Source organism: Durio zibethinus, chromosome 13 (assembly GCF_047325235.1).
Source record: "Durio zibethinus cultivar Kanyao isolate XHJ-2024 chromosome 13, ASM4732523v1, whole genome shotgun sequence".
NCBI lineage: Eukaryota > Viridiplantae > Streptophyta > Magnoliopsida > Malvales > Malvaceae > Durio > Durio zibethinus.
This window is the reverse complement of record NC_143174.1, coordinates 521,103-539,500: the sequence shown is the minus strand read 5'-3', so window position 1 is coordinate 539,500 and position 18,398 is coordinate 521,103. Positions and strand designations below refer to the sequence as shown.

Below are 18,398 nucleotides of genomic sequence, written 5' to 3'. Positions count from 1 at the left end.
TATAATCTAATTATCAAGACAATTCAATTTCTCTTCATCAAATGCTAAGCACCTTCAATCAAAGCTTTCATTGGACTGTTTTCCATGAAAAACTCATCTTGAATGTCAATTTTCTATAATATGATCATCATTGCGATCATATATTAGAAATTAATTAATTTTAAACCAACCCTTTCAAGCTTAGCCTTTAGAAATGCAGATATATTTGATGTAACACAAGATGATTGGGTGCTGGTTCACAAAAATATTATTGTAACTGCACATCATTAAAGTCTGTACATAACTTATGTTGTATAAAATTATAGTAGATGGACGTAATTCTTTTTATATATTACATGGCATTATACATGTAGGCTCCAGTACTCAACAAGGTTTTTTTAGAGAGTAGAAATAGGCTCTTTGCAAAACTAGTCGGAGTCTTTTGCTGTATGATGTCAGTTCAATGATCAGCCAATGCAAAACCTTTCCATCTTTTCTTTTACCCAATAAGGACCAAATCATCATCGGAATCATGACAGTTATCATCTGCTTGACAAGTGACCTAAAACCCTAAACAACTTTGTTCCTTCTGCATAAGCTAGGGTTACTCAAAATGGAGGATGCCATATTAAAGATAGTGAGATTTACATCTTCCACACTCGAAAATGCGTCAATATAACAAAGAAATAAATGTGCCGGAATCTTTGAGTAGGAAGTGTTTTGCTTAAAACATCAAGAGGCCTAATTTTCGTAGAGAGGCCACAGGCCAGCTTTGATATGTAGTTTATAGATTTTTCTTTCATGATAATGGGAATCCTCTCAATCTTTAAAAATGGCATGTTAGGGAGGGAAACAGTACGACGCGACAAAGGGAAGGAGGGTCCAGATAAAATATTTACCTAAGGCGGAAGGGACAAAGATTGGACCATAGAGTTGTTTGATTAGTCGGAATCATGAGGTGCAAAAATGAGTTACAAGCAATGACACCGAGGATCGCACCCAATTAGGGAAATCTTTGAGATTTTGTGTCACGGATGTGAAAGGAACAAGAGAAAAGCCCCCGCCAGGAGAGATGGATTGAACTTGTCAAAGAATACATGAGGTGGGGTTTAGCTCAGGCCAGACTAAAAGGGTCTGGAATATTTCTTTTGTTCATACATCTCTTGGGTCTACAAAAAGAGCTCTTGTCGGTGGGGTTTTCGTCAACTCAAGGAGGCTGTTCCTCTCGTCATTTTTCAAGGCCTTTATGCACCATAAATCTTCTGAACAGGACAGTAATTTCCAATGCGGGATGTGAAGTCTCAATGTGTCGCTACCTCCAACTTCTGTAACAATAACCTTACAATCCTTAGACTTTGAAGCCAAGTTATGCACGAATCGGCACAGGATCCGTACCAAATTGCCAGACAATGGACCTTCATGATGCACTCCATATATGAAATAGAATCCGAATGGATGGAAAAAATCTGGTATGGCTGGCAATTTAAAGCATGGAAAAAGCTTTTTGATCAATTTTGAGCTCTTCGTGTACATCAAACAAGATAAGGGTGCATTCCCTAACCTCAACTTGAAAAGCTCCCCACTATTCCATACACTAAGCATTGCCCAACTACTAGGAACTCCCTCATTTGATTCTGAATAACCCCATGATTGACCTCTCGGATAAGCCACCCAAGTCCCCAAGCTTAACTTGTTTCTCAGTATACTGCCTATATCATTTGGGAAGAACTCTAATGAAGACATGAATTTACGGTAGAGAGATTCAGCTTCTTCAATCTTGAGCTTTGCTAATTCAAAGTTCGATGATATCTGGGACATCCGATGGCTAACAGGGTTTACGAGAATGGCTGGCGTCCGGAACTTGACGTAACTGAGCTTGTCTACAAAGAGCTTGAAGGACGCCTCATTATCTTTCTCTGTGGCCATGTATGCATAATCAACATCACTTGCAATGAACCATTCCTCCATTTTGATCACCAGTCTCGAGCCAATCCCTCGTCGCCGATGAAGAGGTGCAACCCTTAAGCCCAAGATATAGCCAACCCTGGCTAGATCCTTGGGAGGTTTATGAATTGCTACAAGCTTTATGGAGCCCTGGATGACACCAACCAACTGGCTGTCCAGCTCGGCTACCTAACATAAAAAAAAATGATCAGTTTAATTTCTCAATGAAACATCAATAAGATAAATAAATGGCCCGATGTTATATATAAAATAAATTAAATTAAAAGGAAAGTAAAGGAAAGGAAAAGAAAGGAAAGAATAACTAGAGAGAAGAGAAATGAAAATAGTGGTACCAGCATGTTATAAATCGGACTGTTTCTGATTCTGCAGATGGGGTCACCCAAGGTGTCTGTGAAGAGAAACGCTCTCTCAGCTGGGCCTACTTCACATCTTCTCTCGAGATCTTCCACTCTAACTCTATCGTTTTGAGCGTCATAGTTTCGTATAATAAGCTCCCCATATCCCATTCTAATAATTTCAATAAACTCCCACCGTAAACGCCAAAGGGTAGTGTTTCATATATGTAAAGTGAGAAAAAGATAGCTCAAGACGAGTGGGAGAAAAGAAAAGGCGCCAGGAAAAGAGAGTATAAACATGTAACAAAGTATATTGTTTGATTGATATAGTAGCTAACCCCGAACTCGCACCAGAAGAGTTTGCTTGGAAATTCATGCTGATCATGATTTATAAGGAAGTGGACAAGGGGAGGATGGGAAATTGTGGGATGTTCTCCATCATCAACGTCAACATCACCATCACCATCAACCTAGGCCTTCATAAAAAATAATAATACTAAGACAAAAGGTTATTAATAATAGTTAGGAGACGTGTTTTTTATCCTTTGTCTTTTGCCATTCTTCAACTTAATTAAGCTGATGCACATTTGGAGGCATAAAATTTACATAAAATTGTATAGATGAAGTTTGTAAAATTTTTTATTATAAATAAATAAATAAAAATTTTGATAAAAAATGTAAATCTATAAATTAGTAAATTTTAATGTAAAAATTAATAGTATATAAAAAATTATTATAAATATTATTTATAATTCAAATTTGATTGATACTTATTCAAAGATAAAAATTTTATCAATATTTTTATTAAAAATATCTATTTAATAAACATATCAAAATTTATTAAATTTTTTTTAAATTTTACATGTTTGATCAATATGATGAAAATTCTCAACCTATCAATTTTGATTTTAATTTATTTATTTTTAATAAAAAACTTCATAAATTTTACTTATAAAATTTTATGTAAGTTTTTCGGAGAACCTCAGCCTCACGGCATTGTGCACGCCTAAGCTCCTATATGTTGTTGGCCAACTCCGGTTCAATTAATAACCTAACTAATTTAATATCTTGTACATGAATCGAGCTTAATTCTATTGTCCGAGTCCAATAAACTTACCAAACTCATGGACGTAAACATACCGTACAGTCGGCAAGACAAGAAAACAAATATCTTAGAATCTAATAGTTTGGATTAATTTATTGAACCAATGTAAAGGTTATTAATTAGTGATCATGGAAGATGCATGCGGTTCACCTTAAAGAGTGGTCTAGATTTCTTGGGGTATGAGGCGTAACGTGTAAGCCGTATGGTGCATGGCAACCGCAGCCATCAACAAATAACAAATCGAAAGGTGGAGGGCATGGGATTAAACTAAAAGGGTTTTTCTCATTTGTTAGTTTGAGACATTTTTTTTATAAGGAAACAACTCGTTGTCTCTCCACACTGAACATTTTTTAAAGTTAATTATTGTATTGTATATTCATGGTCTATTTTTTTTGTTTTTTCGTTTGGGCATGGTCCATCCTAAAGTGAAACCCCACTAAAGTAATGCTTGGCTTGCTGCCAATCTAGAAATAATTATATGGATAACAATGTAGAGGCGACGTGCCTTGAGATCTTATATTGAAGAGAACATATTCTTCAAATATGCCATCACCACAATCATCCACCCAAAAATATTAGAGAAGTTGATGCAGAATCCAACTCGATCCTGAACTCAGGACTTAATTTTGGTTGATTTAAACTTGTTTCATATAAAATGCACATTTCCCAGTGATAGTGAACTGATAAGTGTTTTGAAAAAGAGTTTAAAATGACAAATTGAAGTAGAAAATACTCGTTTAGATCACTCTTGATCATCTCTTTATTATCTCAAGAAAAAGAAAAGAAAATATCACTCACCCCTTTATGTCAGTTTTACCTGCTGGAAACTTTCATGGAAACAGCAGTTGCAAAACCATGATACTATTAGGCAAGTCATGGCAAACCAGAAAACTCGATCCGAAAGGCATGGGGGCTGGGGCTTCTGTCCTTTTTCACTAGGCTTAGTGCCTATATGCCCATGTGATCTTTTTGCAATCAACCCTCCCTAGCTTCGATCTCCTATATTTTACTCCTATGAGTCCATGTAATAGGCAAGTACTGGTCTAAAGGGACATGAAAGCTAAAACTTACTATCTCTAGCAAACCTCTTCCAAACCTCTTCCCTTACTAGGACTCTTCGTTCTAGGAACTTTGGTAGTGGTCGGGTGAAGACTTTCAATAAAATAGTGCCCTATTGTTCATGATCGTTTGAGAAATGAGATAAAATTGAAATTCTAGTTCTAGTTCTAGCAAATGTATAAATTCTTTAAATAATTCTTAATTGTTTAAATTTATTAATATTATTACAACTAAATTTTATTCATTTGAAATACCCCAATGAGTTTGTTCATGTAAAAAGTGCAAAGGACAACTTGAGATTATGTACACGATGCAGCTTTGGGGTTTTGTTATAATCATAATACTATGCGATTAGTACACCGACAGAAACAAAATAGAAAGACATCAAACAGAAATCCCAATAACACATTCCACAAACACTTTGATATTCAATGTTTCTCACAAAACAAAATGCTCACGAAACCTAGACTGTCGCTACCATCCTCTTTAATTCTTTCTTTAATTATAATTAAGCTGATCAGATATATACTTCCGACAACTATCCTTCTTTTTCTTCATTAATCATAATAATCATCAACCCCCCCCCCCCCCCCCCCCATTATTAATAGCAATGAAATGCACACGAGTGAAAAAGCTCACTCAACACAGCCAGTAAGATTACCAAGGGGCTCCCCCACCTCACCCAGTACTATCCACTCAAAGGGCAATGAGATCTAAGCCTGAAAGAAAAAAAAAATTAATGGATCCCCTCAACTCATGATTTAACCCTACACTAAGAAAGTGAACAATTAATCAGTCTTCTTTGTGTTTTTCTTTGCATGAATTATGCTGTCTGCATGCCTTTCTTTGGTGGGTACTTTGGAGGAGCATTTAGAAAGGGGTCCTAATACCCTAACATCACTTGGGGAATGTTTTGAAGAGGAATTTTTGTTTGTTTGGAAGTTTCTCATCGGCGTAAGAGTGATGCGTCCTTCCATTTGTTTTTCTAGTTCATGTTGGGATTGGATCAAACTTATTTGGAAATATCAAGCCCTAGTGCTGTTAGTTTCTTTAACTTCTTGTAGTGTGTTCCAGAAGAGTCTCTTAATCATATACAATTGATAATCCTCTCGCTCTCTCTCTCTTAAACCTAACTTATGATGTTTAATTACATCCAGTCTTTATATGCCAAATGTCCTGGAATATGATGAGATAACGAAGATATATGGATATATAAGATGAGAAGTTAATAATCTATGGTTTGCATCCTATTTTAGGCTTTGGAGAACGTGTCTCAAATCCTAATCTAGTGCAGTAAGAAGAGAGTTCAAAAATAATATGGCTACAAAACCAGCCATCCAAGCGTATGCCAAAGCAAAGCATGAATCTAAGAAAAAAAAAAAGATGGAAAAGGAATGAGAGAAAAGAAAAAGAAGCTTATTATATACAGGAGACATGATACTATATATAATCTGAACCTTGATAGATTGGAATAAATGGTGGTAAAGGACATAATTTCTTAGATTACAAAACAAAATACGAAATGGATACGCAACCATATGTTATAACATTCAGGTAGCAAAACAGATAATAGGTCAAGAACCCAAATGGGAGAGATCAGATCATCTAGATGTTCTTTTTCCAATTTGTCAAACAATCTTATCATGGAAACGTCCGGTTCAATTGCAGAAATGGGCAATTGTTGTGTGGATTTTCACTGCACTATATAAGTCATCTTCTCTCCTCTCCTAGGTTAGTTTATTCCTTAAGAAAATGCTAGTATTTCACAGGCGTTGCAATGTCAACTACATTATCCATTTTTATTTTTCTTTTCCTTTATCCATTATACTTAACCATAAACAGCATGTGAATGTAAAATGACCAAAGTTACAAAGAAAGGATAAAACCAATAAAGAATAATGGTTGTAGGATTTGTTATCTGTAATTGTCAAGCATAAAGGAAATGGACTGTTATCCATAAATAGACCACGATTACAATGAGTTACAAATATAGAGGAAATGTATGTGTTTTAATACTTGGGGGAAAAAAAAGAATAGAAAAATTGCAGACCAATGGGCCAAATGTTATAGATAAGCTGCTGAGGCTTACGGAGTATAGTCTTCAATTGCTATTGCCAAATACAAGTACAACCTATTTTCATCTTTAGCAACCAAGGACAAATTATGTATCCTTTACATCTCATTAATTGAATTCAAATTATATTCAACATTGTCAACATATTTATGCATTCAAACTGCACCATTTACTTAAAGCAAATACACTGTTGAAATAAAATTTCCCACAATCTGTCAGTGAGAAAGTTGCTTCAATTTTTTTCTGCCAAGAAACAGCTTCCCGTTACATATCGAAGAAATTGGATTAAATTTAAACAAGAAGCAATCAATCAGTTTGCCTGAACTGGTGATGAAACTTGTATCCAACTTAACTCAAGTAAAAGCTCTTGTTTTAGCTTGAAAATACAGCTGAATTTATTAGCATGTATAGTTCCTTCACTCCTAGCAAAACCTGAAAAGGAAACAATAGTGAAATCATAATTACTTGCACCATTAATCAACAGCCCGTGGCTTTTAATGGTTTAATAAAAGAAACAAGGCCATACCAAGATTCAACCTCAGTAGAACCCTGCAACATATACAATAAGCTTTCATTAACAAACAATACTTATCAAAGACTGAAAAATTATTAACAATGTCAATACACAGCAAATATCGTATATAGGAGGTTCGGCATAGAAAATACAACAAGATTAAAGGATAAGCCTAGACACCAAGCAAATGCTGCTATTGATATATATAATTAAAAACATCAGCTCAAATCCTTTATTTCAATAAAAGAAAAGAATATATATGAAGAAATCAGTGCCTAGACTTTGCATCATACTCGTATGAAATTATATTTATAGTGAAGGTGATGGTAACTAATGGGGTTGGAAACGAAACAAAATCTAAGCTCAAAATGACAGTGATGAAGAACAAGTAGTCTCAAACCAAAATACTCAAGGAATAATCTGAATTCTCAGCCAAAATCCTCAAATATCAATATCGGAATACTCAGATATCAAAAATATCAATCTCCAAAATCAAAATACCAATATCTTTATCTCATAATCCAAGCCTTCTAGAAACTTAAAATAACATGAACATTTATATTTAAACCCAAGTAGAAACGTATGCTAAATATAACTTTTAAGCCTTACTACTTGGAAAATGAGTAAAACAATAACTAATCTAAAATAATCTAAATCATCTAAAATAGCCTAAACATATGTAAAACTTATGATTGAACCCATAAAATATAAAATAAAAATGCTAGAGAATTCAATCCTTCAACTAGCATATTTTCATATTCCCATTACACATTGACAAAAACAAACTAATTATAGTTCTGGGATGTCCATAAGTGCAGCTTGGAATAATTTTTGACAACTTCCAAGGAAAAAAAATAAGGGAGTTATATACATTATCCAAATCCCATCAGCAACAGCTGGAGTAATGACTTCGCTCTAACATCAACCACCACTCTATGCAGAGAAATGAGGTGCTCGACCAAGTGGTATTATAAGATCCTTCGTAACCTCATATTCTTTCATACTTATTTAGCATCATCCAGCACCTATTTGCAACCAACAAAGATAGCAGTCATCATAAATATTATGACATCACAAAAACTCTTGTTTTTCATGGGTCAACCTATAGAGATCCGCACCCAACCTGCGAGGTATTGTCCGCTTTGACCTGAAGGTCTCACGGTTTTATTCTACAAAAGACGCCTCACAAGTTTGGGATCAAGTCTCTATATATATATCATTTCTTATCCACACATCATCCTGATGTGGGATTGGAGGCGTTACAATCTCCCCACCTTTAATGCTTGATGTCCCTGTCAAGCCGAGTCTATCCACATATATATCATTCCTTATCCACACATCCTCCTGATGTGGGATTGGGGGCGTTACAATCTCCCCACCTTTAATGCTTGATGTCCCTGTCAAGCCAAGTCTATCCACAGGACCAAAATCACACCAGACCATCGTGTAACACTTAGTGACTCCCACGGCTCCACCGTATAGCACTTAATGACTCCCACGGCTGCGGACTGGTAACCTGGCTCTGATACCATTTGTAGAGACCCGCACTCAATCTGTGAGGTATTGTCCGTTTAACCCGAAGGTCTCACGGTTTTATCCTACAAAAAGTACCTCACAAATTTAGGATTAAGTCTCTACATATATATCATTCCTTATCCACATATCCTCCTGATGTGGGATTGGGGGCGTTACACAACCACCTAAGCAGTCATCCTACATATCAAGCTTTAGTTACTAAATTGAACTTTTCAAGAATTCAACTTATAATTTTAAGTTGAACAATACCAAGAGACTACCTTTACAATCTCAGAGCCTCACCTTATAAAGAAACGTCCTCCCATTAGTCATGTGTGGAGTGAAAGCAGGTATTCTAGATACAGAAAGAGCATCAATAAACAGAAGAACAATTACTTGCCAATGTTTTATTCTGAATGTTGGAAGCGCTTCCATAAAAGACATTGTGTCTAGTAGGCACCACTATATAAAAGAACATTTAGAAAACATTCAGAAGCAACTCAACTCAAGATTATGCGAAATGAAATAAATTTTTTTGGTAAAATGAGCTTTCATTAATAAGCAGAAGTAGTAAGTTATGGCTCGAAAAATGATCTTACAATCACAATAAGCCTCTTAAATAAACCAGTTCAATGTCCTTGAGGTCCTAATCAGAATTATCATCAATTTTCTCAACATGATTAACCATTTCAAATTTCAGAATTAGTACCATTCCTTGCTCCAAAGTAGATATTGGTAGTGGCAGTCTGAAATCAGCAACAATAGTAGGTAAAGCACGAGAAATACAGCCAGCAAGAGTTTCTTTAATTTCAGAGGAACGCCCATCTCGTAAGACAATCTTCTGTGGATACTCTCTTCCATTAACTGTTAGGTACTCTTCAGAGAAACTTTCATCTCTTCCATAGATATAAGCCAAAGAAGATGATGTTATCCATTCAAAAAGAGCATTCCACATGGTTGCAAAAGTTGACAGCTGGTGGACATCAAAAAGAGCAGGAAAAGCAATCAATATAAGTAGAAAATACAGAAATAATATGGCAATGTTGTTAACCCTATTAAAAAATGGAGAAATAAAATGATAATGTTGTTAAGTCTATGAGACTTACAGTCAAACTGAAACCTTCTGGTGGAGCATCAAACCATGAGTCCTCTGGGTCAAACATATTAGAACATGGAATCTCAGGTTTTGTTGGCCACTTTACAGGGGCTGCTTCTGGTTCAAACACATCAGCATCTTTCATGGGCTCCTCTTTGTCTGCCTCACTTGGACATGGCAATATGATAAGCCCAGCTTCAGAAACTGTACATATTTTTTACGATAAAATGGGGTTATGGTCACTGAATACAACATTCAAACTATATAAAATTCAATGAAAGCACACAAAAACCAACCAACATCAGTGACATCAGAATCTCCAGATGCCACAGCTTCTGCTGCCTTGCTCAATGCCATAGCACAAGCTTCTGCTGATATAAATCGTAACATATTATCATCATCACCATCTTCTGAACTGCCACATATTTCAGAATCTCCTTTTAGCGTAGCCATTTCTTTAACTTCACAAAAATTACCACTAAAAGCATTGTCAACTTTCTTATTATCAGCCCAAGTAACAGAGCAATTAAGTTTCTTTGCTCCTGCAGATTTAAGAAAAGACTTAAGCACAGTCTCACTTGATGTTGCCGCCTTGTCAGCATGGGCTTCCTTCTTTGCTTTAGCACTACTTGTATCCAGATCACTATGGTAGACGTTTTTTGTCAAAGTCAATTCTACAATGCTAGAATCCTTTTCCCTTAAAGCAGATGAGGATCCAAATATCATACATTTTTCCACAAAGTCTTTACAAATTCATTTTCCTTCTACTTCTTTTAGTTTTGAACCAGAACAACTCTGTCTCAACCCTGAGGGTGTCTTCAAAACAGTATATTGATCATTCATGATTATTTCACTAGTAAAGTCCATCTCATTAGTAACAAAATCTTCTTTTATACTACTTGGCTTTGTTATTTGACTCTCTGTAAAACTACCCGGATTCTTGGAAATGGTATACTCATTGTTCATAATTATAGCACTAGTAAAGTCCAACTCATTATTAACAAAAAAATCTCCTTTGCTATCACCCAGCTTAGAAATACTAGAAGCAAGCACTGCAATAAAAATTCAACGTTTTTTAATCTAAACATAATTAAATTATTCTATAAACAATGACTTGAATAATTGGGAAAAAAAATTCTCACCTTCATTTTTTCTAATTTTTTAACGTGAAGGCTAGGAAATTAATTCTCTTTGTGGAACATAGCCTTCAATAGCATTGGAAAGACCTACTAACAAAACTTCCCCGGCTTTTATTTCCTCATTCTCTTTAATCCTCAAATTTGAAAACCCTAAATCCCCATTCTTCCCCAAACCCTCATCGTCCAAATCCAAGTCCCCAAACAAACTCAAAATCTCATTTAGTTTTTCATGATTCAAAATCAAACACCTCTCTTCTTGTAAACTTCCAGTGAAAGCTAGGCTATTAATTAGGCAATCGGCAGAGCAAAACATGTTAGTTTCTTATAAATCGTAAACTCTGTGTTCTTTTAAAGAGATTCGATAACGGCCTTTTCGACGAGGTTCGGACGGTAAGGGGCTCCGGCACAGGGGGTAACCGCAAGTGTTGGAAATCGACCTCTCCGTTATGACATCCTCGTAGTCACTTCGAGAAATTAAGGAACCGGAGGCCAATAGTTGCTTCTCGTCTTGGATTCCATTGAGGAGGTGGAGTTGAATCTTATGTACGGCTTTCGAAACGAAAAGTGATTGATCTTTCACCATTGATGATGGATTTTTTAGAGAAACGATTTTAGAGAGTTACAGTCGGCTTTCGGTTGAAATTTGAAGAGGCGGGGTTAGGAAATAATAGGGTTTGGTAAGGGTGTTTTTGACATTTGGTAGTAGTTAGGCCTTTTTTACCCTTTGGGCTTTGATACAATCCAACTCAAGCCAACTTTTGAAAAGCAGCCTATTATAATAAACCCATAACCCCAATGCCCAAACCATGCTGTTTTTCTTTCTCATAAAATATTTTTTATTAATCAATAATAAAAAAAACTAAGATTTTTTTTTTTTTTTTATGATGTGTTTGTTTATTTATATTAATAATTTAACTTATAACGTAATGTACAAATCATTATTATAAGATATACATATCAATAATTTATTTTATATATTTTATTTTAAATCACATAATAAAATATTATTATATTTAAAATTAAAAATAATACATCTATTTTTAATAAAATGTATAACACTAAAATATTATATAATTTACTTTACGTTATATGTATACTCATAAGAATTAAAAATAGATAGTTCATTTTAAATTATTATAACTAGTTGTGTTATTATCAAAAATAATATTATAAATACTTGTATTAACCGTATCTAATAGTATTATTTTTTTATAATGTTTAAAATGTGTTTGTTATGCCGTATTACATTAACATGTGTAATAAATATATCATATTTAAAGTAATAGATTTAAAAAAAAATTTAAGAGTGTTCACTTATAATATATATAAAAAATTATTGTGAATTTATTGATTTTATAGATAGAAATGATATCTAAAATAAAATTTATGGGTGTTTTAGATGAAAATTTTCTTACAATTTTTGTTTTTGTTGTTTTGCAATCTTTACAAATGTCCATGAACAATTTACTAAGTAGCCATTTAGATTTTATCGTATCTCCAGTTGAATCAAATTGTTAACTTTAATGAAATTAAGTCAATGTAAATTTTTTATTAAAATTTTTTTTAATCATAATTACAATAATTTTTTTTTAATTGTAACTATAATAAATTTTATTACTGTTTTCAATTTCATTGTCCATACAAATAAAGCTTAAATTATTAGAATTTGTTTTTAGGCATTCATATTTAAGATTTTGACATATCTAATTATTTATATTATATTCGTATTTTAATAATTTGTGTTGTGTTTATGTTTAAATGTTATTTGGATACCCGTATTATTTGATTTTGTAAATTTGAAATTTAAATTAAAAAATTGTTGCACATATATATTATAACTTTAAGTATAAAACATATAATAAACGTATACATTTGAACATACAATACATGACGAGCATTTGACGTAGGGATTGCGTAATACCCTTCGAAAGGGATAGAGATTTGTCTGTGTCCACAATTGGAAATCCCCCAACAGAATGGATTATAACATGAGAAAAAATGGACCAAACTCATTTCTTCTATCTTATCGTCTATAGTGAAATGCGGACCCCAGCGTTTATAGATTGGGTGCACACTTTGTGTGGGCCAAATTGGAAAGCATTAGAAAAGTGACTGAAAGTCTTTCTCCGCCCAGAATGGTCTCTGCCTGGCCCGCAATCTCAACCTCATGCCTTTCAACAGGGTTACACTTACGCATATTTTGGAAAAAAAAAACCCCGAAATTTTCCAACATTCAAACAATTACCTAAATTGTGTCAAATTTCATCCTTGATATTTGACTAGAATTTATATTTTATAATATAAAAAGGGTTCACTTGCAAATTAAAATAAAGTTATCTTTTAAGTAAATTAGGTACTTTTTTTTCTATTCTCATTGTTTGATTAAAGAATTATTTTAATAAAAATCACACAATATCTAAGTCTTAAACGAACTTTCCCTTTGTGATTAAGGCATATTGTAGTACTACTTTTTCTTTTGTATTATTTTCATATTTTAATGGAGGATTGATTGTCCTTGGGTCAATGCCTCAAGGCATTAAACGAGATTATATATATGCATAATTTTTTGTTATTAATATATAATTTAAGTTTTAATTTAATTAATTTATATAATTATTTAAAAAACTATTTAATAAGTTGAAGTTGATATTTAATCTCAACTTTTATAATTTTTTTAATTATAATATTTTATCCCAAAAAAATATTTATAAGAAATTCAAATTCTATAATTTATTTTTTTTTGTCTTTCAAACAAAAAAAAAGTCAGCATTTGAAATAAATAAATTCAGGATATTCTCCACTTTCCATTGCCATAAATAAATTTTCTGAACAAATATCCTCAACTCGAATCAGAATTCGGAAGGCTTCAACTATACCAATCACGGCTCCCCCTGAACTCGGTACCGAAAGAGTGGGACCCCAAGTCCCATCAGTTATATCACGTGATAAAGTTTTTTCCAGCAACGTAGGCCGTTCGATCCAACAATTCTCATCAGATGAAACCCCACCAGGCAAATTTAGGCTCCATCTGATTTGGTATTTTGCCAGCATCATTATCTTTTTATGATCTAAGTTTCTTTGACAGTACATGTAACAAACAAAAACACAGTAAGCAAGGCAGTTTGAAGCTGGCCGAGCGCCAACTCTAAGAAAAGTTCTGTTGGAGAGTCTTTGTCTGAAAGCCTGTTTTGTTTGCCTAGTCAATAAGCTTTAGTTTAGCCTTAGCCATTGCGGTTAGGTCAAACTCATGCCTCTCTCTCAACCAACTTAACCTTTTTCTATTTATTTTTTTCTTTTTTTATGGTACTGAGAGTTCATTTTCTGACTATGAAAAGATTATCATCTTCAAAAAGGGTAGTGAACAATGTGGTTAAAGGGGAGATAGAGTGGGAGCTTAGGCCTGGTGGCTTGCTTGTCCAAAAGAGGAACATGGCGGATGCTTCTTCTGGACCTATGATCAAGATCAAAGTTTCTCATGGTTCTTATCACCGTGACATCGCTGTGCCCGCTCAATCCACTTTTGGTAACGATTTCTTTATCTTTTCATGCTTTATGGCCTGTCTTCTCCTTTGAAATTTTGTAGAAGATTGGTTTTCTTGGTTTTTATTTTGAAAAAGGGTGTAAATGCATATTAGCAAGTGCATGATACTTTTCCCTTTTCACCAACTTTGGATTTCCACTTCGATATTTGATTAAAGTGGATTATTATCATCTCCACTCCATTGTGTCGGTTTCTCAAATTTTCATCTTTTGTTATTAATGGTAGATGAATTTGAGGAAATTTTTGAGTTTTTATCTTTGTCTCCGAACATAAGCATTTAGGCATTGACATTTGCACTTCCACCATCATGATCCAATGGATGACAAAATTTAGCCTTTTGAGTGAAGCTCTTGAAGTTTGATCATAGTTACCTGCTCTGTAATTGTTGTCTTTGTTTCTATATTTCCTCTATGTTTTCTCTTTATCTCTTGTGCGTATGCTTTGGTTTTTTCTTGGATTGCTGGACTTGGCTTCACTGTTTTGGTGGGTCAGAATTTAGCAACTGGATTGTGTGACGTGTAGGCTGCTCTGCTTACATTGGTGTACGATACGGAATTGATGCTAAATCACTGAGTTTTATTCAAATTGAAGGGAATTTGAAAATGGTTCTTGCACAAGAAACCGGTTTGGAGCCTAAGGAGCAGAGGCTATTGTTCCAAGGGAAAGAAAAGGATGATGAGGAATGTTTGCATATGGTAGGAGTAAAAGATATGTCAAAGGTGTTGCTTTTAGAGGACCCAGCTAGCAAAGAGAGGAAGCTTGAGGAGATGAAGAGAAATCAAAGTGTACTAAAAGCCTGTGAAGAGGTTGCTAAGGTCAGAGCAGAGGTTGATAAAGTCTCTGAGAAGGTTAGCATTCACTGAAAACAGAAACTAATTTTCAATGTTACAACATGAAAACTTTTCAACCTACTGAAAATTTTAGGTTATTGCTTTGGACGCAATTATTCGTGGAGGTACAAAGGTTGCAGAGAAGGAATTCCTCGTCTTAACTGAGTTGCTTATGGTGCAATTGCTCCAATTGGACACAATTGAGGCTGATGGAGAAGCCAAAGTCCAGAGGCGGATTGAGGTTAGTGATTATCCAGTTGTGCTTTCTATAATAGACTTTTGTAATTTTCTCTAATTACATTTTGATGGTGGTCTTTACGGAAACCTGATCCACATTTTCTAGACAATTGAGGTACTACTTATTATCAAGTTAGAATTTCCTGTTGGCTTAAAAGAGATGGCTTTCTTTTCACTTGCCGCAAAAATTCAAGTTAGCTACTGTAGCATTCAAGTTTTATACCAACATAATGTTGCTGGAAAGTGAAAGCCTTTTTGCTTGAAATGATTGAGAACTTGACTTGTATATGAGTTGGTGCCCACACCTGCAATCAGGGATTTGAAAATTCTCAGTGAGTTATGCACAAGAATTCAACATGGATGGATTCTTGATCCTTCATTGCTCTAAATATACCCTTTTCTTTTGGTAAATAATTGTGCTTGTTGATAAGAAATTTGGTGGCGTTATAGTTTGGAAGTTAATTAAGCTGTCCTCAGCATGGGTATTCTTAATTTTGGAGTTCTGTGCTGATGAAAGATGAGAATCCATTTTGCTTGGAAACGGTTGGTTAATCATGTCACATGTCCACCTCCTTTGTGGTCCTGGCTCTAGAATCCTTGGATCAGAACCAACTGGTAATAAGAAAGAAAAGGACAAAGTAGATATTGTCAATTAAAGTAGTGATCAAAAGAGAGTTTGCATTTGATCGATCTGGTTGCTTCCAATTTCAACCATTTGCACCCTTACAATTGTTAACTTTCCACTGGCTTATCACTGCCTTGATTGGTACGCCCGAGAACTACAAGTTTTCTTTGTTGCATTGTCTAGCTTGAAACTAAATTCTTTATTGAATTACACGAGTGAATAGATATCTCTATCTTAGCCGTTTACTGTGTTTGCTAGAATGATAATTGAAAACATTTCATTTTCAATATCCGTGCACAGGTTCGTCGTGTCCAAGGTCTTGTGGACACCCTAGACAATTTGAAGGCTAGAAACTCTAATCCTTTCAGCAGTAGTTGCAATGCAGTGTCAGTGACTACGAAATGGGAGGCATTTGAGTCTGGAGTAGGAAGCCTGACCGCCCCATTACCATCCTCTACAATAATAACTCAAGATTGGGAAGTATTTGATTAAGCAGAAGTTCATATCTATCGGTCAGTAAAGGACAAATGTGAAACAAAGCCCTTATGCTGTTATTTGCTAGTTTTGGTTGTGAATAGCTGTTTTTTCAGTACAAATAAATGGAGATTGAGCCATGCTAGATAATGAAGATGCATCTCCTGCATGCTCAGTTTGCTTCACTGTTGGCATCTTTAATCAACGCTAGGTGAAGCAGGATACGGTTTGCAAAGCTCCCCATTCCAGAATCAGTGAATTACGTTACCTGTTCTTTTCGTGAACTAAAGAATTTGGCAAGCGACATTTTTCAATTGAAATTCCCCTTCCAGGAAATGCATGATTCCATTACCACAGCGTTTAGGAGATTAAATGGAAGCTCAATAACTTGGAGCGTACTCAAGAAACTCGTGCAGTGTTGTCCTCTAGGAGCTAGGAAGTACTAGTATAACTTTCAAATGCCGAAGAAACTACCGTCCAGAAATTACAGCAGTAACCCTGATTTGCATTATGGAGGTCAAAACCTCGAACCATTTTAGTAAAGAATCAGAAAAAGACAGCTATAACATAGCGCCTGTTCCACGCATTGTCTTAAATATGTCCTTATGAGTAAATTGAGTAATATTTAGAATTTGATATTGCATTAGGATTTAAAGGGTTAATTCTATATAAAATTAAAAGGTTCTTTTTTTTTTGGAAAAAAAAAAAGTGAAATACCATTAATCAACTGAACCGAAAGCAGGCACGAACGGCAACAATTACAAAATCCTAATGGATGGAATCAATAGCAGTAGCAGTAATGGGTAATTTTTCTTGGTGCATTGCAACTAGTTGTTGGAGAATGGCGTTTAGAAAAATAAAAAAGTGTTTTTGGACAAGTAATTATTCCTAGTGGATAACATGGCTTACATTCACGGATCTGAGGATGTAATTGGGCTCACAACAACTCATGGACCTCTCAAGAGTGCATACAAATTAGGCTCGGCTCGAGATAGGTAGCGGATCCCCGTGGTTTACATATTAATTCATGCACATTCATGCCCATCTTAGGGTGTTTTTTCTTTTTTTCCCAAAAAAGCAAAGAATTTGTATTTCTCCTCACACATATTAGAAACTTTTCCATTTCTACAAAACTGCCATTAGAACAAAGTGACAGTCTACACCTCAGGACTAAGGCTCAAAGAAACTAACTATAATTAGGGGGCGCTGGTAACCCGTCTTTGTCAAGGATGAAGGCCAGCGAGGATGGGGGCACCAACACCCAATTTGACAAACACATCCTCTTCTTGGCTTGATTAGCTACCCAATCAGCAGCCATATTTATATAGAATAATTAGGTTGGCAAGGGCAAAATGTGTAATATATAGTGCTGATTTGCCCTTACCAAGCTAGGGTAATTTTGAGCAATGGTTCGAAGACAGGACTCAGAGTCAGAGAGGGAATCACATTGATTTACTATATATCAACCTCTCTATGGACGTTTTCACCTCTTGCAATATTGAAAACAAAAAGTACCTACTCCATTGGCAAATTAAGAAAGGTCAAATTGCTCCTAACAGCTAGAAAGTTGATCAGCAGTACTTTGAGATCATTAGAGGAGAAAAACAAGCCCGTATATATAGGTACGTCCATTCGAATGTTGAAGGATGAGATTGGTATGAATGTATGGATGAAACGGGACCAAGCCGCTGGACAATTAAGGTGTCTTAAATTTTACACTACATATAATTCGGTGTCTTTATCGTAGTTCTTAGTTTATGTTTAAACAGAGATTTCGCTAATATATATCTATTGTACGCTTAAAAAACACTATATAATTTAACTAATATTATAGTATGAAGAATATATATCAATGATCATTTTCATGACCACTTAATCTTAACGAAAAGTTTAAGCAATAAAACCACTCT

General features: G+C 34.7%; 3 protein-coding genes and 1 pseudogene across 4 annotated transcripts; 1 reads left to right on the top strand and 3 right to left on the bottom strand.

The window, feature by feature from the left end:
* Nucleotides 1-234: 234 nt before the first annotated feature.
* Nucleotides 235-2,594, bottom strand: LOC111304291 (putative N-acetyltransferase HLS1). The gene is made up of 2 exons (XM_022900835.2): nt 2,277-2,594; nt 235-2,112 (listed from the first exon to the last, which is right to left on the bottom strand). Exons 1-2 carry the CDS (start codon nt 2,448-2,450, stop codon nt 1,132-1,134), a joined length of 1,155 nt encoding a protein of 384 aa, XP_022756570.2. The 5' UTR covers nt 2,451-2,594; the 3' UTR covers nt 235-1,131.
* A 3,769-nt stretch (nt 2,595-6,363) lies between these two features.
* Nucleotides 6,364-10,369, bottom strand: LOC111302641 (putative RNA polymerase II subunit B1 CTD phosphatase RPAP2 homolog). Its single transcript, XM_089742513.1, has 4 exons — nt 9,939-10,369; nt 9,653-9,846; nt 9,256-9,519; nt 6,364-9,008 (listed from the first exon to the last, which is right to left on the bottom strand). Exons 1-4 carry the CDS (start codon nt 10,366-10,368, stop codon nt 8,838-8,840), a joined length of 1,059 nt encoding a protein of 352 aa, XP_089598639.1. The 5' UTR covers nt 10,369; the 3' UTR covers nt 6,364-8,837.
* A 446-nt stretch (nt 10,370-10,815) lies between these two features.
* LOC149515203 (putative RNA polymerase II subunit B1 CTD phosphatase RPAP2 homolog pseudogene) lies at nt 10,816-11,364 on the bottom strand (annotated as a pseudogene).
* Nucleotides 11,365-13,933: 2,569 nt separating this feature from the next.
* LOC111303505 (BAG family molecular chaperone regulator 4-like) lies at nt 13,934-16,723 on the top strand. Of its 2 annotated transcripts, none has more exons than XM_022899824.2 (4): nt 13,934-14,304; nt 14,914-15,170; nt 15,247-15,393; nt 16,315-16,723. In XM_022899824.2, the coding sequence occupies exons 1-4, from the start codon at nt 14,082-14,084 to the stop codon at nt 16,504-16,506; spliced, it is 819 nt and encodes a 272-aa protein (XP_022755559.1). In that variant the 5' UTR covers nt 13,934-14,081; the 3' UTR covers nt 16,507-16,723. The 2 variants fall into 2 exon arrangements, with proteins under 2 accessions (XP_022755559.1, XP_089598638.1); XM_089742512.1 differs by having other exon boundaries at nt 13,944-14,304; nt 14,845-15,170.
* Nucleotides 16,724-18,398: the final 1,675 nt, after the last annotated feature.